The sequence below is a fragment of the Callospermophilus lateralis genome, chromosome 2, assembly GCF_048772815.1.
Source record: "Callospermophilus lateralis isolate mCalLat2 chromosome 2, mCalLat2.hap1, whole genome shotgun sequence".
Lineage (NCBI taxonomy): Eukaryota > Metazoa > Chordata > Mammalia > Rodentia > Sciuridae > Callospermophilus > Callospermophilus lateralis.
In genome coordinates, this window is record NC_135306.1 from 2,166,509 (window position 1) to 2,194,146 (window position 27,638).

Here is a 27,638-nt window from a genome sequence, read left to right on the forward strand (position 1 = left end):
TTCTGGGGTCAAATCCTGGGAGCCACCCTGAATGAAGTATAGCCTCGCTGGGCCAGGCCAGTAACGGTATCTGTGCTGCTGCCTCCTGAGTCCTTCCTTTGGACCCCAGGCAGGGCACAAGGTCCAAAGGATGCCCTGGTGTGAGTTCCTCAAGGTGGCTCAGAGCTGGGTCTCGTCTCGAGTCTCTGGGTTGCAGGAGGACAGCTTGTTGCTACAGCTGCTCTTCCGGCTCTGGGAGCTGCTGGCCACGTGGGCCAGAGGGTCGGAGCGAATGAGATACCTGTGAAGCATAGAGGGAGGGCCCTGAGGTGCAGGACAGCCCGTTGGAGTGCTCAGGCCCCACCCGTCCCACATACCCAAGAGGTCCCTGGTTGCCTGGGGAGGGGCAGGTCACTCACACAATGTCGTTGGGCTCCAGCCTCGTGTCAGGTGGGGGGTTGATGAGGACGTAGGAGAGGGTGTTCTGCTGATCATTCATCTCATCTGCAAAGGACAGCCAGGTGGCGTCACTGCCCACTCCCCACCCTGGCTCTGCAGGACCTGAAGGAGCCAGGGAGCTGAGCATCTTCTCAGCCGGGGCCAGTCCCCCTGGCACTGCTGGGCACTGGTTTCCAGCCCCTCCCTGCACTGAGCAGGGGTCAGCTAGCCGAGCAGCCAGCATTGGGTGGCATCTCAGCAATGCAGGGCCCTGAGCAGAGGCTCCAAGCGCATCTGCCATCTGCACAGACCACACACCTGGAACCTGTGCCTGATCATTCCCACGTGTGCACCCGTACGCACCTACCTGTAGCTGCACGTGCCTGGACACGCCTGCACATACACACCTGCACACCCCTTGGTGTACCCCGTGGGGCCATGCACACAGGTGTATACAGCACGTGCCTGACACACCTTCATACCCACCCACACCTGTACACACTTCACCCAACTCTCCCACCCTCCTTGAAGTGCCCTACAGATGCCACTGTCCCTGGGGACCAGGCAGGACCTCTCCCACTGGGGCTGTGCCATGCCCACACCAAAACCAGCATGATGTGCAGCTCACAGGGAAGCTGTGATTCCAGGAGCACCCGGTCATCTCACAGGTGCCCTCGCCAAATACAGCGACAGGTGGCCATTAAAGGCAGTGGCCCTGAATTCACTGGCTTCAGTTTACCCATCTGGTGATGTTGGAAGGCACCCTGTGGCCTCCAAGGACAGAGGACCATGACCTGCACCATCCCCTCCCCTAGAAAGGGACAGGGCTCTGCAAAACTGGGGGAGCTGCTGTGAGCAGCAGGTGGCGGGGGTGTCTGCTTGGAGCCAGCGGCCTCAGAGCCACAGCAGGCACTGGGGTCAGAGCCGCCTCAGCTGGGCACGAGCGAGCGAGTGAGCAGGAGGGTGAGGCTGGAGTCAGCTGGTGGGTAGCCTCAGCCAGGAGGCCAGCCATATAAGCCACACCCAGAGCCGTGTCGGCAGGAAGGATGGCCTGGTCACCCTGCACCAGCACAACATGGAGCCATCTGTCCCAGGAGCACAGCTATTTCTGCCCTTTTCCCAAAACCCATGGTTGGGTCCCCTTGGCCCTGGTTGGAGGTGCTGCCCTGACTGCTGTGGCTTGTGCTCAAGGCTGAGGGGAGGCGTGGTCTCCTGTGACCATGTGCCCAGCCATAGCTCTGAGGTAAGACAAGCACAGGGACAAGCTGTGTGGGCAATGGGTGGCAGAGGTGGCTCTTGCGGACCCTGTACTCAGACCACAGTCACTGGCAGGGCACCATGCTGTGATGTATGCCCAATTGTGACTCTGGAATCAAGGGCCACCAGTGCATTCACCCTGTAGGCCTCTGTGCCCAGCAGCTGCACCTTCAAGGGTGAGCCCCTGGGCCCTCCCTCTGTGAGCTTGGGCCCCTGGGCCCACTTTAGAGGGTGTTTCTAAAACTAGCAATGCTCACGGAAGGCCAAGTCAGGCCTGGCTCAGTACTTCTTGGGGCCTGGCTCAGTACTTCTTGGCAGAGGTGGGTTATGCCAGGCTCCAGCTGGACAGAGGGGCCCAGCTGGCCTGAGTTCTTATTTGTTTTGTGGGAGGCAGGGAACAGGCACAGGTGTGGCTGGATGAGGTAGGAGCCTTTGCTTCCAGCTTCCTCAGGAACAGCCAGGCACCCCAGGCCGCCTTCCGTGTCAGGTCACCAAGGTGGCTCTACCTCCTTCCTCCTGTCTCCCCCAGCCTGGGCGTCCACACACTCCTGCCCTCACTCCCCATGCCAGCCTGAGCTTACCCCCACCCTAGCCTCTGAATTGGGGGTTGCTTTTCTGCCTCCTTCCAAGGCAGGCTGTGGAGAGCGGGTAAGGTGAGGCTTGCTCCCTCATCTGTTTGCTGAGTGGCCTGGGGTGGATGCCCACCCTGCTGGCCAGGCTAACAGGGCCACCTTGCCTTCAACAGGAGACTCCCCTAGCTTTCCTCTCCAGCGCCCCAGCATCATTGCCCTGACCAGCACACAGGTGGTGACACACGAACACCACAGTGGGCCTGTGACCGTGGGCAAGTCTGGGGCTGCCTGAGCCCATGCCCGCCACCTGGCCCAGGAGCCACGGCAACAGGCAGTTAGTGGTGTGGTCTGGGTCTGGGTTCACGGGGCCTGGCAGAGGCCACTCTTGCGTGGATGCTGGTGCGAGGCTGTGGGTAAGGGAAAGCACCGCCAGCAACCTTGCAGACAGGCCCTGCCTGAGCTAACTCCATCTCGTCCTGTGTGGAGGGGGGCACCAGGGTAGGTCCAGAGGCTGCCAGATGGAGGGGTCCAGCAAGGTCATGGCCGGGACTCTGCCCTGAGCACTGAGCCCTCGGGGCCGGTGCAGGGCTGTGGGGAGTGGGGTGGCCCTCCGCACTGGAGGACCCAGACAAGAACTGAGGTGATCAACTTTGTCCCAACTAGGCGGGGGGAATTTCTCTTGAGGTCCCAGTAGGGGATGGAAGCCAGCTGTCCCCCTGGCTCGGGCGGTACACACGTTCTCTCTCCTGCAGCTCAGAGCAGAGCAGCTCCAAAGCCCCCTGTGTACTGGGGCATTTTCCAGCCCAGGCTTCACCCAGCCTCTGTCCAGGGGGCTCAGGACCTTGGCTCAGGGGCCTCTGACATCTCATGGAACCAGCCAAAGAAGCCACCATGGCTGGGATGACCTTCCTGCCCAGGCAGGGCAAAGGCAATTGGCAGAGCTCATCCTACAGGGCAGGCCAGGGTGGAAGTCCTGGGGTGGTCCCTGACAGCCAGGCAGGCCCAGTCCTCCTGGCCTTGAATGGCACAAACCCACAGCTTCACCCGACCCACGAGGATGAAAGGTCCAACTGCAAGCTTGTGAGGCCCTACCCGATATGGAGGAGCCTGGGGCCCTCTCTCTTCTTTCCTGACCTCTGCCTGGCCTGGCCAGGGCAACAAAGGGTTGGCATGTCCCCTGTGTGGTGGTCAGTGTTCACTAGAGCAGAATTACCTTGCAAATATCCCAGGTTTACCCGATTCATGACATCACTGGCTGTTAGATTTGCTACGTCCTCTATAGAACACAGGGGAAAGGCACAGACAGAAACGGAGGGGAGGGGGGGAGAGAGAGAGAGAGAGGTCAGCAAGCAGTGGTGTGGCGGGCAGCACTGCAGGCAGCTGCACACAGGGGCCATCCATAGGGGGATGTGGTGGTCAGCACTGGCCACCTTGAAAGCGAGTTGATTGCCAAAAGGAAGCCAGCCCTTCTGTGCCAAGCTCTGGTGGGTGGGCAGGAGTATGTAGAGACCAAGGGGGACACAGGGCAGGCACCAGCTCTGGGGTTGGCCAGGTCAGGCCAGCCTGGACTCTCCACCTGCCAGTGCTTGGATGGGCCATAAGCACTGACCCCTCCATGACCTTGGTGGTCAGACCCCCAGAGGCAGTCACAGCAGGGACAGTGCATCCTGGGACGCCCTCCAGTGTCCAAAGGCTGGCCTCGGTCTCCTCGGACTCACCCCCCATGGAGTAGCTGGCAGTTGAGGCAGCTCAGTGTGCCCAGGGGTGCGCAGCCAGCACCTGACCCAGTCCCAGTGGCCCTGGGCAGCCCCTCCACTGGGGGGGAGCGTGGGGCAGAGGAAGTAGACGGGCCTGGGCAACAGATGGGTCCCCGACGGAACCTGAGGGAGGCTGGAGCAGCAGGAGAGGTGGGGGCAGCAGTGCAGCTAGAGCTGGGTCTCAGCATCCCAGGAAGAGAGAGTGCTCATGGTCAAAGTCACCAGTGTCACCCCCAAACATGGCATAGAGTAAGGGGGGTTAGCTGTGGGAACCTGCTCAGAGATGGATGCCTAGGGGTGACCTGAAGCAGCAGAAATGGCTGGCCACACCCTGGGAAGGACAGTGGGGCAGGTGGAAGGTGCCCTGGATGGGCTGTTCAGTGTCTCCCTGAAGACCACGTGGCCACGCCTCCTGCACGGAGACGGGCATGGGGCTGGGCAGCGCGAGGTGCCCTGTGGTCTCTCTGCCTTGTTTCTTTTCCCCATGAGAATGGTCCCTGCGTTCCTGCTGCCCAGCAAGACTGGACTTAGTGTCCTGTCTGTCCCTAAAGGAGACTCTGGGGAGATCACCTGCCCCACCCTCCCCACCTCACAGCCTCCTCCTCCAAGCTACAGGCAGCCAAGTCCAGTCTCCTATTAATGGACAAACAAAGGCCCCCAGCCACTCAGTTCTTGGGGATCCTATACCCTCCCCACACCAGGAGAGCCCTGGCCACTGCATTCTCTGCTCTCCACTGAGCAGGGCTCTCATGGCCACAATGGAGCTGGAGCTGGCCTTGCAGTGAGGGACAGGCAGAATGGCCAGGAAGGCAGCTGGACGGATGGATGGACAAGGCGGTGCCACCACCCAACTCCTGCCTGGTGTCCTTACCGTAGCCAGTGGTGGGCAGCCCCAGGTGCTTCATGCGGTTCTTGACCAGCTCGGAGAGCTCCTGGCGCTCAGAGCGCCGATAGAGGCTGAGCCGCTGCTGGTTGACCCACTCGGTGGCCGCGGGTACCTTCCCTGTGTGCTTGGTGCCCCTGCGGCTCAGCTTCCGGGCCCACTGTAGGCTCTTGCGCCGCAGAAGCGGGTGCTCAGCAGGGTCGCCACTGCTCAAGTGGCAGCCGTGGCCACTACCAGGACCGGCCCGTGTGCCCCAGGGCCCCTTGACCTCCCGTGTGTCTTCACGGTCCTCCATGTTCACTGAGACCTGGGACTGGGGGTGGGCAGCAGGTGTGGGCTGGGGCAGGGACCAGAGTGGAGCCACAGGGAAGGGAGGATGGGCCCAGGCGGGGTGCCCCAGGTCTGCTCCAGGGACGGGCCTCCGCCCCTGCCCCCAGCCTGCGGTGGCTGAGCCGACCGCCTTAGCCTCTCTGGCGCGCGTTTCTGTGGGTCTGGCTGCTCCCTCTAGGCCCAGCATGTCCTTGCTCTTCATCAAGGGATGGTGGCTCCTCTGTGCCTCAGTTTCCCCAGGGTCCCTCTCTGCCACATCCTTGGGCAGTCAGCGAGGGCAGCAGGGAGTGTGGCTGGGTCAGTGTGTGAGTGGGGTGCTATGGGAGCCCTACCAGGCAGCAACTGAAAGGCCAGGGGGCCTGGGGATACGGGGGTCAGGCCAGACCTTGGGGAGACCCACTGTGGTGGGGGTGCAGCACGTGCTGATGGCGATTGCCGCTCTGGGAGCTGGCACTGGACCACTGGGCTGGAGCAAGGGGTGCATCCAATGTCCCAACCCATGGGCCACTCCCTCCAGCCTCTCCCCAGGAGGAAGGGTGACTGCCAAGAGCCCCGAGATGATCTGTGGCTGGCATAGGCTCCAGCCCCACTCCCCACCATACATTTCCCAAAGCCCCAAACCAGTGGGTCCAGTAGGACCCTCTCCATGAAGCAGAGGGTTTTGAGGGTCAGCAGTACAACCAAGAGGCGCTCACCTGGGCTCTGAGGTCATGGGGCTGCAAAGGAAACCAAGGGCCGGCTGGAGCCTCGGGTGCACCTGCCCCCCCCATAGTGTGACTCAGCCCCTCCCTGTCAGCACAGAAAGTGCTCAGTCAGGGTGGCCCACAGGGCTGCCCGCCTTGTCCTGCGGCTCTCGGAGGCTCCCCTGAGCTCCCGCTCCCACTCAGGCAGACGGCAGCCACGCTGCCTCGAAAGAGCGACTACATAGGCAGAGGCCACCACACCCCAGGCCCCCAGAACCAGAGATGGGACTGGGAGTCTCAGGGTGGGGGGGAGGCGGGCAGGGGGGTGGCTGCGTGCACCTCGGAGGTGAAGACATGACACTCGGTCCTGTAGATGCCGATGGGGATCTCTGCGCTGGAGGAGCAGAGCTTCTGGAAGAGGCGGCCGTAGGTGCGGATCCACAGGTCGTCCTCCGTGATCTTCATCTGCAACATGCCAGGAGTCCCAAGCTGGGGCGGGACGCGGGTGGTGCCCAGAGCCCCTTGCTGCGGGGCCCACGGGCAGGGCCTACCACCTGCTCCTAGGTGGTGCGGCAGCCTGGCCTGGCCGGAGACTTACAGCGCAGAGGTAGCCGGAGCCCGGGGTGGTGTCGAGGCCCAGCAGCAGCCTGGTGATGCTGATCATGTAGTCTTTCACGAAGGACTGTGAACCGAGCTGTGGTGAGGCAGGTGCCCGGCACAGGCCTATGGCGCCCGGCCTCCGTGCACCTGCAAGGGCCACCTCCTGGGGCCGGCAGAGAATGCCGCCCCCAGGTTTGGTAACCCACATGGCCAAACACGCTAAGTTGGAACAGGATCAGAACCCAAAGTGGAGCCCAGGACAGCCCCCAGAGGAAGGGGCCTCGAAGATGCTGAGGTGAGGCCCACTGCCCTGGGGGACTGGACGGGGGTTTCACGGGACTGCGGGGGGTGACCCGGGAAGGCACCGAGTTCTGGCAGGGAGATGAGGCCTCCGCGGGGACCGAGCCCCCCTCCCTCCACACTGGCTGACCTGATACAGAAGCGTGTCCAACATGCTAATGCTGAAGACCCGTCCCGCAGCGAAAGGCAGGCGGAACATGAAGGCCAGGTTGGAGCCATTCTCCCGCTCCCGCTGCAGGAGAGAAGTGTCCTCAGACTGGCCGCGCCCACGCCCCTTGCGCAGAGGCAGCCAGGGGTCAGGATGGTACATCTGCGTATGTGTACAGGCACCAGTAATCATTGGCCAGTGGGCCTGGGCCCCAGTTCACACTCAGAGCCAGGGCCTGGGAGTGACCACTGGAGTCCTAAGGAGAGGTCCAGGGTAGGTGGACTTCCTGCACCAGCCACCCGGGACTCTTTTTGTCTGGGGATGGAACCTCGGCTTTCTTTGTACCAGGCCAGCTCTACTTCTGAGCTGCGGCCTCAGCTCGAGCTTCTCAGTAATTTTCAACTGTAGACCGTATTTTGTGAATGACGGGACACTGGGGCATAGAAGCAAGGGTACAGTGTGTACACCTGCTTGTCCCCTGGCACACGGTGTAGACGACACTCCTGGAGCATGGGGAGTTTGATGTAGCCACTGTGGGTATCCCAGGGCTGCCAGGACAAGCCACCATGAGCTTAGTGGCTTAAAACAGCACACTTCACCTCTCCAGGTGCTGCAGATCAGACTGAACCCAGCGTCCGCAGGGCTTGCTCCCTCTGGAGGCTCCAGAGGTGCTTTCCCACCTTTACTCTGTCCTGGGGCACCACCTTCATTGGCTCGTGGCCTCTCTGTCCATCTCCAAATCTGCAGTGTAGCCTCCTCCACCTCTCTGACCTCCTCCCTCCTGCAAGGACCCTATGGGGACGGGGGCCAACATGGACCATCCAGGATCCTCGCACATCTCAAGGCCCTCAGTTAATCCCATCAGCAGAGCTCCCTCTGCCACAGAGGTGGACACTTGCAGGCTCTGGGGACAAGGGTGTGGACATCTTCAGAGCCGTTCGTCAGCTGGCTGCACCCCAGTGGGGGTTCAGGTGGCAGGACATCAGTAGCTGAGGACACGCTGCCCACTGCAGCCAGAAAAGCTTCAAATGCAAGATGGTGGGAAGCTTCCAGAGGTGCAGATACCCTGGCAGCCATTGCAGCCACCGGTACCAGCCTCCTTCCCTCCAGGGAACTACAGAAGGGAGCAGAAAGCAGTGGCTACTTTCCCCTTCTCACTCCTGTGGCCCAGAAGAGGGGAGTGTCGGCAGGAGGGCGTGTGAGTCGCGAAACACAGACGGGCCACCCCAGTGATTCATGATCTGTGTGTGCCCTTACGTCTAGGAGCAGACTGCACATGAAGAAGGTGGACAGCAGGATCCCCATGATTAAAATGATCGTTTTGCTTAAATCAGAACAGAACAAAACGGAAGTTAAGAAGAACCCTGGCAGGTCCAGAGAGAGAGAGGAAGGCAGCTCTGATGTGTTGGTTCCCTTCCAGAGCCTTCTCCATTAAGCCCTGCCACGCTTTGCCCTAGAGGGACACCTGGGCTTCTGTGGGAGCCAGTGCGTCTTCAAGTCTTCCCATGACAGTGAGGACACAGGGACACCCCGTGAGCCATGAGAACAGCCAGACGGAAAGTGGCCAGCCCAGGCCAGCAGCGTGGGGTCAGGTGTCCCTAGGTCAGCTGAGCCAGCCCAGCAAGGGCTGCAGAAGGGAAGCTGCACAGGCTAAGGCTGGGGGGACCCGGGAGCTGTGTGGGGCTGTGGGTGCAGGCACCAGCCTCTGCCCCTCAGCCAGACCCCAAGGCCGTCCACCTGCGCGGGTGCCTTCCCATCTCAACGCACCAGGGAGTTCACCTGCAACCACCGCACCTCTCCGGGGCACCTCATCTCAGTGCCAGAAATAGCTTCAACCTCTGCTTTTCTCGCGAGGGGTAAGGCAAGTTCAGGACATCGCCTTCCAGGCGCACACCAGGGGAAGGTCGGGGGCTGCTGAGGCCCCTCTTCTCCACACTTGCCAGCACCACTCAATGGGAACTCAGAGCAGCAGGAACATTTCTACTAAAATAGCCGACATCGGTTTCTTTTAACCCAGGGTCTCGTGCTGCCCACGTGCCCAGCTGAAGTCTCTAGGAGCCCCGTGTCTGAGGTGGCAGAGTCCTGCCTGGGACCCAAGGCCAAACTTGTCCTGGCAGAGAAGACAGGGCCCTGGTGGACCCTGTAGACTGGCACTCACCGGGGAGTGGGTGGGCAATGGATGGCCTCAGTGGCCTGCCCCACTCCTCCTCCTTGGCCTGAGCCCCCCAGGACCTCCATGCCTCATGGACCTCAACCTCATTCCAGCACAGAGGACCCAAGGTTGTTTCCTAAGAGCTTCACAGCCACCAAGGCCACACAGTGATGTCCTGGCCCCCAGCTGGTCCCTGTTACCCCTGTCGACGCTGAGCCACAGGATGGGCCCATTCACCTTCCTGAATGAGGAGCTGGCCTGGCCAGGCAGTGCTTGGGGAGGAGGTGGCACAGCACTGGTGACGTCTGCCACAGCAAGCAGGGCAGCATGATCAGCGAGACCTGACCTACTTCTGGCCTCCTTGAGGCACAGGGGAGGCACAAGGCCCAGGAGGAGCTGGGCTGAGACCGGGGAGGGTGGTGAGCAAAAGCAGCACTGAGGACTGGGCTGGCCTGCCCGACTCCTACCCGGTGCTGCCCGCTGGCACTGGGTCTTCCTGGTGCTCAGAATCCTGGGCCTGGGGAAGCAGCCGGGCACCCAGATGCAGAATCCTGGGGCTCTGTGGCTTCTGAGGAAGCCTTGACCTCCCAGTGTGGCTGCCCTCCATGACCTCCTCCTGGGGAGAGCGTCTGAGCTGTCAGGTGTGGGACTGAGGCACACAGAGACCCACCCATCAGGGTGTGGGGAAGCACTGGAGCGGGCAGAGGCCAGGGCCTGGGTGAGCCTCCTGCTGTGGGAGCCGCTCTGTCGGCCTGGGGGCTGTCCACTGCCCACCTGGCGTCCTCTCACTTCTCTGGTGCGGACAAAACCCAAGGTCTCCTTGGGCCTCCAGGTCTGCAGCCGGGTGCAGCCCACTTGCATTGTCCATCCAGGTTCAGGCAACAAAGCTGAGTCCACGTGCAACCAGCCCTTGTCCCTTCTGCCTGGTGCCAATGGCCAGGCCTGCTCTGGGGGCTTCGGCTCACAGGTCTTCCTGAGTCGGCCACACAGCCCCTGCAGCTCTCCAGAGAGGACTCTGGCCCAGACTGAGCAACGAGCATGCATGGCTTTGGACATGGTGGCCGTGACCTCCAGATGCCACCTTGCCCACTCCCTGGCCTCCAGCTGCCCACCCTAACACATGGTCAATCCTTGCGAGGACAGGTGTGCTGCCACTAGCCTAAGCGTGGTCACCAACAGTGACCATGTCTTCCCCACCCTGTGAGTCTCACATTCTTGGTGGATTCCTGTGTCTTTGTGGCGTCCCCACACCCTGATGGGTGGGTCTCTGTGTCCCTCAGTCCCACACCTGACCACATCTGATATCCTGCATGGAGCCCCGAGGTGCAGATGGGAGGACGCTGGGTCCAGCTCTGCCACCTGCTCTGTCCATCACGGACCCGAGGCAGGCTTCCTCCCCTTTAGGTCCCCACAGGCCAGGCCCTAACCAGGGCCTAGGACCTCTATGCCACGTAGGCTCTGAACGCAGACCAGGGCAGAGAGCCCAGGGCTGCTTCCTGAGAGACTCACAGCCCTGAGGCTACACTCAGCCGTGTCCTGGCCTCCCTAACTGGACCACCTGAGGGACCCAGGCCCCATTCACTGTCCTGAGATGGGCCCATGGTCAGGTGTGGGGCTCAGGTGGTCCACCCACTTGGAGAGCTCCCTGTGGGGCTGGAGCTGTACTGGCCAGCTAACCATCCCAGGACAGACAGTCTGGATTCTGGGTGGCCAGGGCCTGCTAGTGCCCTGTGGGATCTCCTGGCTCCAGGATCAGGAGCCTTCAGCTGGGCGGTCCCTGGCCTCCTAAGCATCCACAGGAGGCTGCCAGCTCCCGGCTCTTCCTCCTACTCTCTCCAGACTCTGGGGCTGAGTGGCTGGCACTCAGGGCGGGGGCTGCTCACCTTTTCGAGTTTGGAGAGAGCCAGAGAATAGCTGTCCTTGGCACGGAACTGCATGAACCGCATGTTGGAAGGGTGGGTGAGCTCCGTGGTGATGCTGAGGCTGGGGAAGAGCCTGGGGAGGAGGGAGGGTGGGGGGAGGGTGGGGGAGGGTGGGGGGAGGGTGGGCCCTAGTCAGCCGTGGGGCTCAGGGCAGGCCCTGGTCAGCCATGGGGCTCAGGGGTCTGTGGTCAGCTGTGGGGCTCAGGAGGCCCATGATCAGCCATGGGGCTTGGGGCATCTGTGGTCTGCCTTGGTCAGCTGTGGGGCTCAGGAGGCCCGTGGTCAGGGCCTGGGGCGGGGCCTGAGGCCTGAGGCCAGCCGTGGGCCTCACCGGAACATGGTCTGCACGTTGACAATGGTCTTGGCGTCGGCCATGTAGTCCTCCTCCGCGCTCATGGTGCTCTCCTTGTCCACCACCACCAGGTTGTCCGCGTAGATGATGCCGCACTGCAGCAGGCTGTCCAGGCTGGTGCGGGCAGGAGCCACATGGCCCAGGGACCCAGCCTACTTCCCCCCCAGGTCCCTCTGGGGCCTTGGATGCACTCCCCTGCCCCAGCCATCTGGGTCACCTGGCTGCGCCACCTCGGGAGAGCTCAGAGGGGACAGGGCTGCAGCGATGCCCACGCCCCATCCTCAGCTGCCCAGTGCCTTACTTGTCCACAGAGCCCTCCATGTAGTAGACCATGGGGAAGCAGCAGATGGCCTCCAGGAAGTGGTGGTCAGGCCTGAGGGGACAGCAGAGCCTGCAGGTGCCATCTGCTCCATGGCCCACCCTGCCCACACCCGGGAGCAGGGGACCCCGGAACTGCAGCCATTGGACCTGGGAGTCTAGGGGAGATGGAGGCCAGTGGGGAGACCGAGGCCCAGGCAGGACCTGCTGAGGTCGGACAGCTAAGACCAGCCCTGGGCCTGTCACCAGGCCCGTGGCGGTGACTGGCCCTGGGTAAAAGGAGCCACAGGGTGTGAGAGCCGTGGGCCCTACAGCGGGAGTCAGTTGTGGGGACAGGAGGAAATGGACATGGGCTGCAAGGGAAGAGACGAGGAAGGAGGGCGGGGGAGGAGGGGGCACCAGCTGCAGGCCAGGCGGGGAGGCCCTCAGGGCTCACTTGTTGTCCAGTAGCAGCACGATGGGGTTGAGCTCTTTGCGTGAGCGGTAGTAGGCCCGCAGGGGCACGATGAAGTTGTAGAGCCCGTTGCCGGCGGTCTCGGCCGAGACGATGATGAGCTTGTTCTTGAACCCGTAGGCCTTGGCGTCCTCATAGCTGTTGTGCTTGCAGCCCTGAGGAGGGCCAGAGCATGTCACCTCCCCACACCCACCGCGGTCAGCAGGAGCCCCCGAGGCCACAGCTGTGCCCGCTGGCGTGCCTCCAAGGGCAGCGCTGGCACTCGGGCGAAGCCAGTCCCCGTGAGCGTGGGTTTAGCCACAGCTGCCGACCGGCACACCCACATCCTGGCCAAGGGCCAGAAGCCAGTGGCCTGGCCCGGGCACCCGGCGCTGTTCCCACAACACCCTTCCCCTAAGAGCCCTCAGGCCCTGGGCAGAACCGGCTGGGGCATCCCACAGGAAAGCATAGCTCTGCCGGGGGACGGTGGCATGGGGAGTTCCCGTCATCTCATGGGTGAGGACAGATGGCCCATGAGGACTGCCTGGTGTCCCATGGGTGTCAGCCCTGGGAAAAAAGGAGTGCACACGCCTCAAACCCGTGTGCGAGTGGAACCCATGGTGGAGGGCGCCATCTTCTCCACAGAACAACAGAAGCCGCGAGGCGTCTGGGGCCTGGAGAGCAGCAGTGGGGCCAGGAGCAGCACAGAAGCCCACGGTCCTCCCCACGCTCCCCGCGGGGCTTTGACAGCTTCCCCAGAGCACTGTGGCCAGCGGACACCCAGGGAAGGCTGAAGGCCTGAGTGCGAGGCTCCCCAGGGAGCCCTGCTCAGAGGTGACCTGGGTTCCAGGACCATGAGCACCTCAGAACAGACACTGCGCCAGGCCGAGGTCCTGCCCAGCTCTGGCCACAGCCTACACCAGGAGAGACGGCCCTGGCGCTGCAGGAGCAGGGGTGGATGGGGAGGCGCCCACCCACCCTCAAGCAGTCCAGGAAAAGTGCCTCTCAGGAATCTGGAGGCCAAGAGCCAGGATGGTGGGGGTGAAGGCCGGCGCAGCGGGGAGCACTCTGTTCTCACCCTGGCGGCACTCCCCAAGTCGGCAGCTGCGTCTGGATGTGAAGGGGGAGTGGGAGGCGGGGCTGCGCTGGCGTCTGGCCCGGCTGGCGGGTGGCCTTACCTTGTCAAGACGAAGACAGCAGAAGGGTGCTTTCACCGGCAAAAGGTGGCACAGGGTGGGGGAGCTGCCGATGTAGGGCGAGTTAGGGGGGTAGCCCTTCACATACCTGGGTGGAGACGGACCCTCAGCACGGCTCTGTGGCAGCCATCCCAGGGCCACCACTACCGGGGCACTCAAGGGTGTCCATTCCATCCCCGGTCACCCTCTGCTGGCCAAGGGGACTGGCTCTGCTCTAGATCATCAGCACCTGGGACGCACTCCTGGAGCCTGGCCTCTGGCCACCAGCAGGACCCAGCCAGCCCAGGCAGCCACATGGGGGACGAGACCTCAAAGACGAGCCGCAAGGTCAGGGCCTCCACCAATGTTCTAGGGTGGCTCAAGGCAAAGGTGTGTGTGCAGGGGCCCTCACCGCTGTGCCCTCTCCCAGGGTGCCAGCAGGCCTTGGGAAGGGTCACCTCTCCAGGCAGCCCCAGGGCCCCCCAGTGGTTAGACCTCCAGGGTGGGGCAGGAGGTGGCCTCTGGCCTGAGACCCCTCTCTCCTCAATGCACACATTCACAGAGGAGCCTATGCAAGACCCTGAAGCCAGGGTAGACCCAAGGGATCTGACCACCCTGTCGAGCTCCCTGACACCCCAGCACCCTGGCCAGCGGGCAGACACTGCGGCCTTGAGTCCAGGAAGTCAGTGGCTTCCCTGGGCCAGGCTGGTCTCCCCTGCAGGCCACCGACCCCTCATCCCTGTCCAACAGCTCCCAGCCCACACCACACTGTGCCCTGGCTGCCCACCACATTTCCCTCACTCCACCTCCAGGGGCCTCCAGATAGCAGCCTCAGGGGCAGCCTGCCCTGCCCTGCCCTGCCCTGTGGGGCCTCGAGGTGGCTCACTGGCAGCCACAGGCCATGGCCCTGGTGATGGGCACCACCTGTCTCCTGACCCCCAGCGGGAGAACCTGCCTTCCAGGGCAATGAGGGTTGACCAGTTGCAAGATGCACCTGGTGCTATGGACGCTGCCTGAGTGCGCACCAGCTTGTGGGCAGGGTGGGGGCAGAGACTTCTGTGGCAGAGCTGCTGTGGGGCTGGAGCCTCGGGCAAGGACGTGTCTCATGCTGGTGTGGCCTTGCCCCAGTACTGGCCCCACTCCTGTGAGCCCCCTGTGGGGTCTGTGAGCCCCCCAGGAGGGGACCCACCCACTCAGTGCTGACCTCCAGTCCTGACTGAGGAGAAGGGGCACAGACCTGCAGACCCCTCAGCATGCCTCTGCTCAAAGAGCTGCCGGGACCAGGGCCTCAGGCACGGGAGAGAGGTCAGGCACCTGCTCTGCTGTTTGCCAAGCCAGAACTCCCAGGGAGCCAAGCGCCCCCCAGGGCCTTCAGCCCCCCAGCACGCCCACCCGCTGAAAGCTCAACCCCTGCAGCAGCACTCACTCGACCACGGAGAGCCCCTCGTCATCTGAGGGCGTCACCTCGTCCTCAGACTGGTCACTCAGCAGGTCACAGGGCAGCAGGGCCGAGCTGTCTGCCAGCTCCAGGACCGGGGCTATGCTGGGCCGACGGCTGCCTGAGCCATTCTCCGTGGGCACCATCAGCTTGTTGCCCCCGCCGCCCCCACCACTCTGCGAGGGACGGCACTCTGTGTTCTGTAAGTCCATGGCCACTGTCCCTGGAGAGAGTGACTGAGCTAGGCTGGTGGCCCCTTCTCACCCTGCTGTTAAGGCTGAGGACACAGCCAGCCTCAGAGACCCCGGCTCACGTCCTGGCCCCTGTCCTACAGCTGCGTGGCCTTGGGAGTCTCAGCACCCTCTAACCCTTGGTTTCCCCCTTTGGACAAGCAGGACAAAGCCTCTGGGTATGGTAGCCCCAGAGCCCCCCCACCTCTCAGTGGCACCACCCAATCAGTTGCTGTAGTCTCGTTACTGATGGCCTGAGGGTAGGGGCTCTTGGGAGCTTAGGAGCCTGGCAGCTGGCCATTCTGCTCTGAGGACCAGCCCAGGTGGGGATGGCCATGCTGAGGATCAGAGGGGAGCTGCAGGACCACTTTGTACCTGCGGACTCTGCCTTCCCACTATAGCCAGGGACTGCCAGGTGGGGATGGAGGATTTGGCCCAGGGTACGGGGCTGCACAAGTCACCACGGCTTCCTGGGAGCCACCAGGGAATGACACACACACTCCAGGGGAGGTGAGGCTGGGCAGCAGCAGACCCGTCTCCCCTGCCCCTCAGCAGGCCTGGCCTCACGGGTACACTGCCACCATCAGGAAGTATAACCTCCAGGTCTGGCTGCCAGCCCATGACATGTCATGGAGAATGTGTGCCACACTGACCCAAAGCACAAAGTTGGGACCATATGCCAACACTCCAGTAGGCACATACCAGTAGGGTATGCAGCAGGCACTCAACAGTGTCAGCGTGCCGCCTGAGTCATTCTCAGGCCATCCTGTAGGAGAATGCAGTGCCCTGGCCGAGTCTAGGGGTGTGTGGCCTGGGTGGCTCCCTGATCTATCCCTGCTCCCCAGTCTCCTGGGTGGGCCTGGCTGCAGAGGGCCTGCACCCACCTAAGGTATCCTCAAGCCCTGGGCCCACACCCGCGGGAGACAGCTGGACCTGGCCCCAGGCTCATGGAAGTTCCAGGGTACCTGAAGGCCAAAGGCCTTGCTAGTTACAACACTGTCCAGCTGGCTCCCAGCCACAGAGGACACTGGGGCCTTGGCCTATTCAAGGACCACGTGTGAAGGAAACCCTCTGGGCTGATGGGACTGCCAGGGACCAGGATGGCCGGCTGGCCTGCACCCCAGAGACCCCTGACCAAGGCGGCCCACAGGATGGGTGCTCAGACACCCTGCTCATTGCTGACAGGCCCTCACAGGTGGGGACACCTCCATTTGACAAATTCAAACACTGAAACCCAGACAGACTCACCTTGCCCAAGGTCAGTGCAGGCCAAGGAAGAGCCGGGCCTGGGGGCTTACCCATGGAGGCGATGATGCTGTGCACGGGCAGGCGGGAGGGCCCCTCGTAGAGCCCCTGCCCCTTCTTCTGCTTCTCCTCCTGCTTGAAGATGAAGGCCGAGTTCTCCTCCTTGGTGATGTTGATGTAGAAGCAGGTGTCGGAGGCGGCCAGGATGTGCCGTGGCCCTGGGTTCAGCAGGATGCTCTTGTCGTCCTCTCGCTTAAGCCCGATGAGGCACACGCCGTACCTGGGCACAGGGGCTGCGGCTCCACGGGCTGCCCCGCACCTGCCGGTGCCTCCCCCTGCTCCTCCTGGGGGTCACCTGACTGCAACTGCCTCCTGCGCTCCTGCCCAGCCTTCCTTGGGAAACCCATTTGGGGTCCGGGTCCTCCACCAAACCCTCCCTTCGTGGGTCAGGGAACCAGTGATCCTGGGGTCAGCCTTATGAGAGCTTAATGAGCAATCTTGAGGCCTCGGCTGGCTGTCCTTGTCAGGCGGCTGTGGCCAGGGTGCCCCAGCTCTGGGTCCCGCCCACCTGCCCTGGGCCCAGGTGTTGGAAGCGGGGCGCGTACTTCTTGTGGGCGTGGAAAGCCGCGTAGGTGAAGCTCTTGCCCTCGTACTCGCGGAAGAACTTGCTGTCGCCCATGCGGATATGGTAGACTTCGTTGCCAGAGCAGCGTCCGTACATGCGCTGCCACTGCTCCGGTGACTCCTGTCCTTCCCTGCCGGCCACAGCGGGGCAAGAGACCATTACCCTCAGCTAGGGCTGCCCTCCCGCTCGGCTGGGTCAGCATTCCCTGGGGCAGGCCCCTCCCCCAGACATGTGAGGCATACACCCTTCTCCAGGAAGCCGGCCCCCAGAGTAGCCCCGCCCCAGGAGATTCCCGCCCACAATAAGCCACACCCACTGCGGGGGCTCCGCCCACAAGGAGCAACGCTCACAGGGAGCCCCACCCCACAGGGCCCTGCCTTGTCTCCCTGGGCCAGCTGGGGCCTGGCGGTAGGCCCTGCGGGGCACTCACTGGCCGCGGGATGTGTGCACCAGCAGGGTGATGAGGGTGGAGGTGGCTGGACAGATGCAGTTCAGGGCCAGCATGGCGTACTTGCACTCTTCCTCGCACACCACATGGTCTGCAGGGCAGCAGACAGGGTCCACCTTTCCTGAACTTGCTGCAGGAGCCCTGGCTGGGCCCCTAGACCCGACTGCACCGCAGACCCCTGCTCAGCTCTGATTCCAGCCCCTCCCCAGAGCCTCTGCAAGCCCAGAACTGGAGCCTTGATGGAGGCTCTGCTTTGTGTCTCTCCTGTTCTGCCCAGAGCTCCAGGGCTGGGTGTGGCCCTCGCCTGTCCCCTGGGGTGCCCATCTAGGCCCCTCACCTGTCCCCAGGGATTCCGGCAGGGTCCTGCCCATGGTGCACTCATCAGAGGGTGCTGCTCCCAACCCCTGCTCCTGCCCTCCCTGACCCTGCACCCCAGCTGGATCATCTAAAAAAGCTGGATCGCTGTGGGAGCCCCTCCTGGGTGGTGAGGAAGGAGGGCTGCTGCCCTGCCGCACCTCCTTGCTCCTGTGGTGGCGCTCCAGCCCCCGCCCTCCCAGCTGCGCACTGCAGGCCCCAGACGCACCAGCAAACTTAACGTGAAACTTGTTCTCAGGCTTGAGGATCTGGACGTAGAGAGGGCAGTTGGGGGCGAAGTCCTTAACGGCCCAGGCCCTCAGAATGGTCTGGTGGTCCTGGCGGGGGGGGTGTGTTCAGTGTTGGAGTGTCCCTGCAGTGAGGGGGGGGGTGGGCAGCTGCAGGCTGGAGGGGCTCCCCCCGCCCCCGCCTGCCTTGGCCTCGGCCTCACTCACTGCGGCTGTGCGGTCCACCTCGTTCCTGCTGCTCAGGATGAAGCAGGCCTCCCCATTGTCCATCCTGCAAAGTGCCAACCGCTAGTGTGGCCAGAGGTCGGCAGACCCCAGCTCAGGTGGTCAGCCTGGTCCCAGCAGTGCCTCCAGTCCTGGGCCTCCTCACCTCCCTGGCCTCTCCCCAGCACATCCTGGGCCTGGTCAGGATTTCTGGACACCCTCAGGAGGGTTCAAGCTTGGACACTGGACATGTCTCAGAAGCCAGATGGCATGTCTGGAGACACCAGTGGACCAGCCGGGGCACCTGGCTCTTCCAGGACATGGCCTGATGGGGCAGTGGAGAGCTCTGGCCTCAGCTCCAGCTGTCAGGGGCTGGAAGGGGGTCGCCACTGAGACCCCCCTTCACTGTGTGCTAGCAACCTGGGCCCTGGCCCAGCTGACCTGACCCAGGGTATTCAGCATCTTCAGCCCATCCCCGTGCCCCATCAACCAGGGACGGACTGGGCCACAGAACAGAAACACTTGGGGACAGGAACCCATCTCCTTCTCTTGGCCACACTGTGGTCCTGTATGACCATATCCAACCCCTGGTTCCCAAGGGCTCAGCTGCAGAAATAACCTAGCTGGCCTGAGATCCAGTGGACACACTGTCCTCTCCCACCCCAAAGCAGCAGAACACTGTGCCTCCTAAAACCTCTGCTGCCCCCCTGCCTCCCTGGCTCCTCCCTATTTGCCCAACACTGCCTCCCCCAGCTGCAGGCCTGGAGCCAGACACAGACATGTGTGAGGCATGGATGGGACCACAAGGAGCTGTGACCATCAGGGCCCTACCTCAGGGTGCAGGGCTTGAGGGATGAGCGACCCTGGGCCAGGTGTCCTGCTTGCCCTCAGCCCTGTAGGCTGAGGTAGGGCCCTGATGGTCACAGCCCCTTGTGGTCCCATCCATACCTCACACATGTGATGGACATAGGAGGCTTCTGGAATGGGAAGGTGGCAGGAGGGGCTTTGGAGAGAATCCCAGGAAGTACACTAGCACATTCTGGAAAGTTCCATGGCATGCCACATTTGTGTCACCTCAAGTCACTCTGCCAACTTATCTTTAAAGCAAGATCCACCCTCAGCCCTCGTGACTTCCCCCACTGACTCTAGCAGCCAGCTCCTCCGCCCCTGGTCTATTTTGAGCTCCTAGAACTTGACATAGAGAATCCCCAGACTCCAAGTGGGGAGAATGGGGGCTCCCAACGTTGGGTCTGCCCAGGAGGCCTGAGGTGGGCTTGCTGTGCCCAGCGTGGGCAGGGTCCTGCTCACCTGGGTCAGGTGGTGGGCACTGAGCCAGAGCTGCCAAACACCCCATACCCACTCTGCTGCTCCAGCTGCCAACCCACCTACCCAGTGGCTCCCACACCCGCTGTGCCCACCCTGGCTGACACTCACTTGGCCCGCATGAGGTCTTGGTCCTTGAGGGCAGAGCCCTGGAGGTAGATGACCCGCTGAGACCACAAGGGGATCTGCAGAACCCTGCGTACCTGGACGTCCATTTCAGTGGGGCAAAGGATGACCACGTAGTAGTCCTGCTGGCCAGGCCGTGGGTCAGAGCCTCTGAGCAGGCTTCTGCCACTGCCAGCCCATCTGCTTTCCTGGGTGCTGTCTCACCCAGCACTCCACAGGACCCCGCAGAACTCCCAGAGTGTGGGACGCCACCCCTCTAGACAGGGAAACTGAGGGCTAGTCCTCAGGGGACGTGCTTGGGCTCAGGCAGTCCTGGAAAGGGGTGGCTGCTCTGGGGGCAGGAGGATCCCGAGCCTGGGGGCCTCACCTGGAGCCGGGGGTGGGCATAGAACTCATTCAGGAAGTCCATGAGGAGGTCGATCTTGAGGGAGCTGACACACAGCACCACGTGCTTCTCCGTCTGTGCGCGGTGGCGGCTGTAGTTGCCCCCAGACTTCTGCCGCTCCATCCAGAGATAGACAAGCTCTTCAAACTGTGCGGGAGAGCAGTGGGCACTGGCTCAGCATGGGCAGGGAGGGGCAGGGAGGGCAGGGGTGGGGCTGGGGTTGGACCTTTCCCATTTGGCAGGGGCAGGCCCTGAGCCCAGGGCCACTGCACAGAGCAGGACCAGGTGGCTGGCAGGGTGTGCAGGGAGCAGACAGCCTGAGCAGAGGTCAGTGCAGGAACAGAGGGCCAGAGGTCAACGTGGCCCAGGACAGAGCCACATTGAAAATGGCCACTGTGTTGGCACGGCCACTCGAGGAGGGGGAGTGAGCATCCCCACTGGCCCGTGCCTGGGGCAGCCTGAGATGCGAGCCCAGCTCCAGACCCCAGAGGCCGAGTGGCTGCCAAAGCCTGAGCTGTGGACGGTCAGCAGACCTGCGGCTCTTCCCATCAGCCCCTGAGACTTATTGTGGGGAAAACTGACAGTGCTGGCAAATTCTCGGCCCACGGAGTTAGGAAATAAGTGCTCTCCTGACAGCTGCGGTGAACACATCGGGTGTGGGGTCAGTCCTCAGGCTGGGACCGCCTTGGGCAGGGTGGTGTGAGTGGAGCTGCAGCCTGAAGGCGCCCCAGTTTCACCCAGTGCCGGCCACTTGGAGCTGTCCAGGGTGCTGACCCTGCTGGCTTCACACTTTTCTGAGTGAAGGATGGTGGCGGCCCCCCTTGACAGTCGGCCTGCTCAGGGAATGTGTGACTACCTTGCCCGAGATCAAGTCCCTGGATGAACAGGGCTCTTGCTCAGTCCCAGTGACAAGACCCAATGGCCTTGAGGCACTGAACTGGCTCCACAACCAGGAGGTGCCCAAGACCCAGCGTGGTCCCAACAGAGACGCCTCCCTGCAGGTGGCACAGGCTGGGCTCTGCTGGGGGTCACCATGGGCCTGCATCCCACCTCCCGCAGGCTGTTTCCTTGTCTGCCACGGATCAGAGCAGCACTTGCCTCCCAGGGAGGCCGAGAGGATGAAGCTGGCTGATGACCAGGTTTGACAGTGAACCCAACACGTGCGTCCACCTGAACCTCAGGACATGACCCAATTTGAATACAGAGTCTTTGTGATATAATTTGTTGAAATGAAGTCATCGTGGATTTGGGTGACCCCGAGTCCAACACTGCTGTCCTCAGGAAAGGAAGACCCAGAGAAGAGGCCTGGATCAGGGGCAGAGGCTGCTGGATGTGGCCACAAGGGCACCAGGTCTGTGGAGGCCTCGGGCAGCAGGGGCACCAGCCCCGCCCACACCTGCATGCAGATCTGCCTCCAGGACAGTGACTTCCTGTTGTCCAGCTGTCTGTCCGGCGGTTTGCTGTGGTGCCCATGAGCCTGACACTGATGCCCGACAACATGGGACCTGAGCCTGCAGAGCAGCTCCGGCAGATGACAGCTGTCCCTGAGCTCTGGAGGGAGGCTTGTGATGGCCACCAGCAGCACCACCGCCCCTCCCCAGGGCCTCCACCAGCAAGTCCTGTTCCAAAGGCACCAGGACCACCCTGTCCACTAACAGGACCCCTAGTCTTCCCAGGGGCAGCAGGAAGGGGCAGGAGGCTGTGCAGATGGCGAGGTCAGCAGCACCGTGGTCCTGGTCACCCTTAGCCCTGTGAGAAGCAGGGCATCCTGCTACCCAGTCTGGGGCCTGAGTCCATCCTCCCTGCAGCCACAGGAGCAGCCTGCTGACCCCTTGGTTTGGACTGTGGCCTCCAGAACTGTGGAGCAGGCTTGTTGTTTTAAGCCTGTGGTGTGGCCATCTGTTGGAACAGACCTGGAGACCCCAGGGTCTGGCCTGTCCATGGCACCTCTGGCCTCTGTGAGGCTCAAGAGGGCTGGGGGTACAGCCCAGTGGTGGAGGGCTTGCCTGGTCACACCAAGCCCTGGTTCCATCCCTGGTACCCCTGTCCCCTAGAAAAGAAGGCTCCGGGTGACTTCACAGCAGGGACATTTACAGGACTAGGAAGAAGCATCGCTAAGCCCACTCCTGGCACTCGAGGACAGGAAGGGAGGACACCTGCCCACACCAGATGCCAGGGGTGGCCCTGGGGATGACTTGGAGTGCTTCACCAAGGTCGGCTCAGTGGGGCAGCCGCCCCTTCTCCAGCCGCACACTGTCCTGGGCCTGGCCGGCAGGGGCTGGGCTTCAAGGCAGCAGGGTTGGGCGGGAAGCCACCAGTGCTCCCTATTCAGGGACCATATTTTCTTCCACATGAACCAGTGACCAGTGACCTCTATGAGCTCCCTGGAGATACTCCCTACGCTGGCAGCGAGAGCGAGGGTCACGTTAGAGCTGGCAGAGGCGGCGTGGGTCTGCAGGAGCGATCCAAGCCCATCCCACGGGTCCTGGCAGAGACCCCAGACCAGGGCAGGGCGGCAGGCCTCATGGATCAAACTAGAAATCTTACAAGGAGGAGCAGTGAGCCCAGGGGCTGTGGGCAGGGTGGGGCGCCCTCCAGGAGAGCGGCCGTCCAGGTGCGTGGTGTGGGGGGATGAGCCTGGGGATTGGCTGGCACAGGCCTGCCCCTGCTCCCGCTGCAGCAAGACGCAACCTCCACCTCTCAGAAGGAAATATCCATGACTGAGGAGGGACATGGTCTTTTCAGACAAGAAAGGAAAACAAGCCATAAAAGAAAGATCAGGACATTTGACCACAGTAGAATCCAGACGGTCAGTACGAGGGGGGAGCTCCCAACCAAGAGAGGGCAGAGGTCACGGACAGAGGGCTCTGTGCTTCCAGAGGGCAGGCCAGGGAGTCTGCAGGGCAGCAGAGCCCCCTATGGAAAGTGCAGGGTCAGCAGAAACCCAAGCAGTCAATGAGCAGATGAAGAGAGGCCACCTCAGTGGACATCAGTGGACCATAAAATGACTACAGCTTAGAATGCAGCCTATGCCCTGCATCGTCTCAGATGGAGGTGGGGAGGACCCAGCACTGCCTGGCCAGTAGGGACTCTGCCTCAGACACCTGGAGGGGAAGGGTCACATGCCCAGACTGCTGTAAGGGGCCTGGTGTTAGGTGTCCCCAGCACATAGTAGGCCTTCCTCGTAGCCTACTGGGAAAAGCAGAGGGCTTCTGGCTGGGGATGGGGGCTCGGAACCACAAGCAGAGAGCTGGCCAGGGCTGAGGGTCAAGCTCAGGGTCAGCAGTGGCCCTTCCAGGTGCCCCTCACGGTCCTGACCACTGCTGCCATGCAGGACTGTGGGTAGCCAACAGGTGACTGTCCACACTGACTGTCCACCTCTGCCTCTGTACTGCTCCCAGGGGGGGTCACCCTAGCACCAAAAAATCCCCTGTCTTCCCAGAAGGAAGAGCCCGCTCGGCTGCACTGCGGCTCACCACCATACTCCACAGGAGGCCCTGGCCAGGCCTGCCCTCCGCAGGTGTCACCCGCCCTGGCCTTGTGGCCCTCCAAGGGTTGACCACCCTGGTGCCCATGCCACAGTCCCGCGTCTCTGAGGCTGGGGACCAACCTGCAGTGGGAGCACCACCAGGGCCACGCCAATCATGATGACCACCAGGAACTGGGACGGCCAGATCTTGGGCGTCACATCGCCATAGCCCACCGTGGAGAAGGTGACGATGCAGAAGTAGAAGGAGGTGAGCAGGTTCAGGTTCTCGCCAGCTCGCTCCAGGTGCTGGATGCCACAGGTCCTAGGGGACGGGCACTGCTGGGCCACCAAGGGCTGGGCTCCAGCCTGGGTACCCTGGGCTCTGGTGGACCCCGTCTCCTGACGCTGAGTCCAAGTCTCAGTCTGGGGCACAGCTCAGCACTCTTGGGCTCCCAGACCACCCATCTGTTCCCAGCCCTGCTGAAGCGTCTCCTAGCCTGACACTGGTGGGCACTTTTGATCCCTCTAGGCCCTGGATGGCCCCTGAACCAGCCCTGGCACCACCTTGGTTCAAATCTGACTCCCTTCCTGCCCAACAGCTCTTCCCAGGCCCAGGAGCCCACAGGGAGCAGGAATGTGGAGCTGGGGCCTCCTGTGTGGACTGGGGCTGCGTAGGACCCTCGACATGAGGGGTTGCTTCCTAGGCCCTTCCCTGCACAGAGCTGGACACCTCCTTCCTATGCTCAACTGGGGGTCTATTGGGCAGGGCCTGGGGTCACTCCCTGGTCCCACGATGTTGGCACAGCCGGTGCTCAGACCCTGGGGTAGACAGCTGGGTGACACAGGGCTGCTGGGAGGAGACTCACCCTGAGTCACCCTAGACTCTGTAGCCTTGGACATCTGTTCCAGATCCTCTGAGGTCTGTGTGTTGTGGGTGGGGTGCAGGGGAGGGAGGGCAGAGAGCACAGGGCACCCTCTGCCCAGGGCCTGGGGGATAGCAAGTGGTAACAGGGCCTCTCCAGGATCCATAACAGGGCCAGAGCACAGGTGGGTGTAGGAGGCCAGCAAATCTACCCAAGTGGCTGGAGGCTCAGTTCCAGGAGAACCCTCCAAGCCCCTGCCCTGGCCTGGCCTCTGCTCTCAGGGTGGCCTCAGGCCAAAGGTCCCATCCCACTTGAGGGCTAGTCCCAGCTTCAGAGCCCAAGGAATGGACCAGGAAGCCAGATCCCAGAGTCCTGGGCCTTGGGGGAGCTGGACTTAGGGGTTTGCTCATGGGGACATGGGCTCAGGGCTACTCCTGGACCTCCGTGCCAGCCAGCTAAGCCACCCCCTGCCCCAGACCTTGACCCCAGAGCCTGGCTCTGTGCCCTGAGCTGTCACTGCCTCTCTGCCCAGGAGCACATTGTCCCTGGCTGCTGGGTGGCCCTCAATGCCCAAGGCTCACCCCGTGAACACGAGGCACAGCAGGGTGCAGAAGAGGATCAGGACCTGGTTGAACATGGCCGACTGGGTCCTCAGGATGGCACGGTGGAAGTCGTTCTGTGGAGGATGCGGCTGTCAGTGGTCAGGGCTCGGTCCCCGGCCAGAGCAGATAAACAAGAAGCAGGCTGCAAAGCCAGTGGCCTGGCCACACCTCCCCTGGGCGAGGGCCACAGGGCAGCCTGGACTTGGGCAGGCCACTGACCTCGCTTCCTCTCTCAGGAGCACCCCCGCCCCCCTGTGCCCCAGGAGGGCTGAGGCCTGTGAGTCTGGGGGCCTGGCGGCGGGGGCAGGCCTGGGGGCACAGAGGCTGACCTCCCTAGACTCTCAGCAGGCTGCCTGCAGCCCAGTTTTCTCGTGGGCCCAGAGCTCACGGTCTTGGTTCTCATAGTCTTGGTTCTCGTGGTCCCAGTGCCTGTGACCCAGGATTGGTGGCTGGTCCCACGTAGGCCTGCTTGCTACTGCCCATGGCCCCATTTCCTCCCCAGACCTTTCCCAGGTCAGGAGAAGCTCTGTTCCCAGACATTGACGGGGGCAGGTCACAGTGACAGATGTTCCTGTTGGTCACATGGCCTCCTGGCAGGCAGCCTGGTGGCCCTGGGGCTGGGTATGGCAAGTTGCCTCTGCAGGTGGGCAGGGGTCTGGCTCTTGCTTACGATCATATTCTCCAGTGCGTGCTTGGCCAGCCAGCAGTTGAGGAACACCGGGATGAACAGGTTCCGCAGCGGCGGCCAGAAGATCTGTGGGGAGACAGCGGGGCTGGGGAGGGAGAGGGCAGGACTGGAGGCCCCTGGGGGGGCAGGACTGGAGGCCCCTGGGGGGGCAGGACTGGAGGCCCCTGGGGGGGCAGGACTGGAGGCCCTTGGGGGGGCAGGTCTGGAGGCCCCTGGGGGGGCAGGACTGGAGGCCCCTGGGGGGGCAGGACTGGAGGCCCCTGGGGGGACAGGACTGGAGGCCCTTGGGGGGGGGCAGGTCTGGAGGCCCCTGGGGGGGCAGGACTGGAGGCCCTTGGGGGGGGCAGGTCTGGAGGCCCCTGGGGGGGCAGGACTGGAGGCCCCTGGGGGGGCAGGTCTGGAGGCCCCTGGGGGAGGTGGGTAGGGGCTGGGACCACTGGGGGAGGGGTGGGATTGGGGCTCACCCACCGTGATGATGAAGGGCAGGGTGTTGACCATCTCTAGGATGAAGGACACTCGGATGATCTGCTCCCAGATGTTGCCCTGGGGGTCAAAGGGGGCTTCAGAGCTGGTGCAGGTAGGACAGAGGACAGGGACGGTGCAAGGGCAGCCTGGGAGGTCAGGGAGTGGTGCTGGGGCAGGAGTGGGGAGGAACAGGATGGTGGGGACCTACTTTGTAGCTGAGGTAGATGAGGAGCATGGTCTCCAGGAAGCTTATTGTGGCCACGATGACCTGAGAGGAGAGAGGCACAAGGAGCAGACCTGGGTCTGGGGTCTGAGGCAGGGGCAGGCCACGCGGGTCTCTGGACGAGCACCCTTTGTGTGTACGTGTGCACAAGGCCATGGGCTTTGGACAGGCTCCTGACCAGGGGCCAGCCTGAGGGGCAGGGACCATGGAGAGCGGTCATGCTGCTGCCCCAGGAGGTGGAGGTGGGCCATGAGGGCCACGTGGGGGGCTCTGAGATGGTGGGACAGGGCAGGGCTTGCTGGCAGTCTGCCAGGGAGGGGCTGGGCTGGGCGGAGCCTGCTCCAGACACAGCCTCTCTGAGCCTGTGAAGTGGGGCCTGAGGCCCTCTCTGGGGAGGCCAAGCATCCAGTCATGAGCCAGTGCCACCACCCAGAGAACTGAGCAGTGGCAGGGCTGGGGAGACCCCCAAGAGCTGGCCTGGGCCACCTACCCTCCCTCCCTTGCATCCCCTAGGGAGACAGCAAGCTTGAGGGGTCAGCAGGAGGGAGAGGTTCCAACAGGAAACGGAGGGGGGTGCGCCCAGCAGTCCCTGGGTGGGTCCCGAGTGCTCCCCAGCCCCGCTCCTGTAACGGCTGCCCTCTGCTGTGGGGAGAGGGGCAGGTGGGCACTCTCACCTGAATCGCCCACAGAGCCATCTTCCTCTCCACCCACAGGATTGGGGCCCTGGGGAGAGAAGGGAGGTGAGCCTTGGGCAGGGTGCAGCACATCAGTGTCCCCCTTGCCTCTGGGCCCAGCCCAGACAGGCTCAGGAAGAACATCTCAGAGGCAGTGGGGGCCCCACAGCCAGAGGCAGAGACTAGCTGGGGAACCACGTTGAACCCCTCTGAAGGGGACATCCCCAGCACTGATCCCAGCCAGGGTCTAGAGGGCAGCTGAATGTGTCTGCAGGGACCCTGGGCAGCATTCAGGCTGAGGCTGGCCATTGCCCTCAGAGGCTAGGCAGTGTGAACGCCATCCACACTCACCATGTCCACCCCCTGTCCCCTGACCCTGGCAAACAGGAGCAGCAGGAACTCACCAGTTGATCTCAGAGGAGGAGCCATTGAAGGTGTACTTCTGCTTCACACAGCCCCAGCTGCAGACAGACAGAGAGCTGGCCTGGCCACAGGGCCTCCGGCCAACCCCAAGGCCCTCCTTGGGCTGCCATGGGCTCAGGGTACATGGGAAGGGGACCCAGTCCCATGTACTGAGGGGTGCCAGAGCTCTAGAATTTTGGCAGAGACCCTGCAGGGATGACGTGTGGGCTCTGCTTGACAGACCACACCCTCACCTGGGATCTGGGCTGACAGTGAGACTCTGGCAGGAGATAGCCAGGGACTCTGCATTGTCACACACTCCCTGGA

At 62.9% G+C, this 27,638-nt stretch overlaps 1 protein-coding gene across 5 annotated transcripts in view; it reads right to left on the reverse strand.

The window, feature by feature from the left end:
* Positions 1-159: 159 nt before the first annotated feature.
* Positions 160-27,638, reverse strand: part of Kcnt1 (potassium sodium-activated channel subfamily T member 1) — a 55,317-nt gene continuing 27,838 nt past the window's right edge. For 3 of the 5 annotated variants that reach the window (XM_076843028.2, XM_076843027.2, XM_076843026.2), the window contains 28 exons: positions 27,314-27,370; positions 26,910-26,958; positions 26,221-26,280; positions 26,016-26,090; positions 25,530-25,613; positions 24,839-24,933; positions 23,536-23,716; positions 19,908-20,072; positions 19,526-19,662; positions 18,095-18,158; positions 17,869-17,977; positions 17,268-17,376; positions 16,818-16,967; positions 16,266-16,492; positions 14,726-14,960; positions 13,303-13,408; positions 12,128-12,300; positions 11,675-11,746; positions 11,353-11,487; positions 10,983-11,094; positions 6,930-7,031; positions 6,498-6,581; positions 6,239-6,364; positions 5,912-5,932; positions 4,875-5,199; positions 3,460-3,522; positions 399-483; positions 160-280 (listed from right to left, as the gene is read on the reverse strand). In XM_076843028.2, coding sequence (XP_076699143.2) covers positions 160-280; positions 399-483; positions 3,460-3,522; positions 4,875-5,199; positions 5,912-5,932; positions 6,239-6,364; positions 6,498-6,581; positions 6,930-7,031; positions 10,983-11,094; positions 11,353-11,487; positions 11,675-11,746; positions 12,128-12,300; positions 13,303-13,408; positions 14,726-14,960; positions 16,266-16,492; positions 16,818-16,967; positions 17,268-17,376; positions 17,869-17,977; positions 18,095-18,158; positions 19,526-19,662; positions 19,908-20,072; positions 23,536-23,716; positions 24,839-24,933; positions 25,530-25,613; positions 26,016-26,090; positions 26,221-26,280; positions 26,910-26,958; positions 27,314-27,370 — 3,322 coding nt within the window. The remainder of the gene's footprint in view (positions 281-398; positions 484-3,459; positions 3,523-4,874; positions 5,200-5,911; positions 5,933-6,238; positions 6,365-6,497; positions 6,582-6,929; positions 7,032-10,982; positions 11,095-11,352; positions 11,488-11,674; positions 11,747-12,127; positions 12,301-13,302; positions 13,409-14,725; positions 14,961-16,265; positions 16,493-16,817; positions 16,968-17,267; positions 17,377-17,868; positions 17,978-18,094; positions 18,159-19,525; positions 19,663-19,907; positions 20,073-23,535; positions 23,717-24,838; positions 24,934-25,529; positions 25,614-26,015; positions 26,091-26,220; positions 26,281-26,909; positions 26,959-27,313; positions 27,371-27,638) is intronic. The other 2 variants (XM_076843030.2, XM_076843029.2) reach the window with 2 other exon arrangements.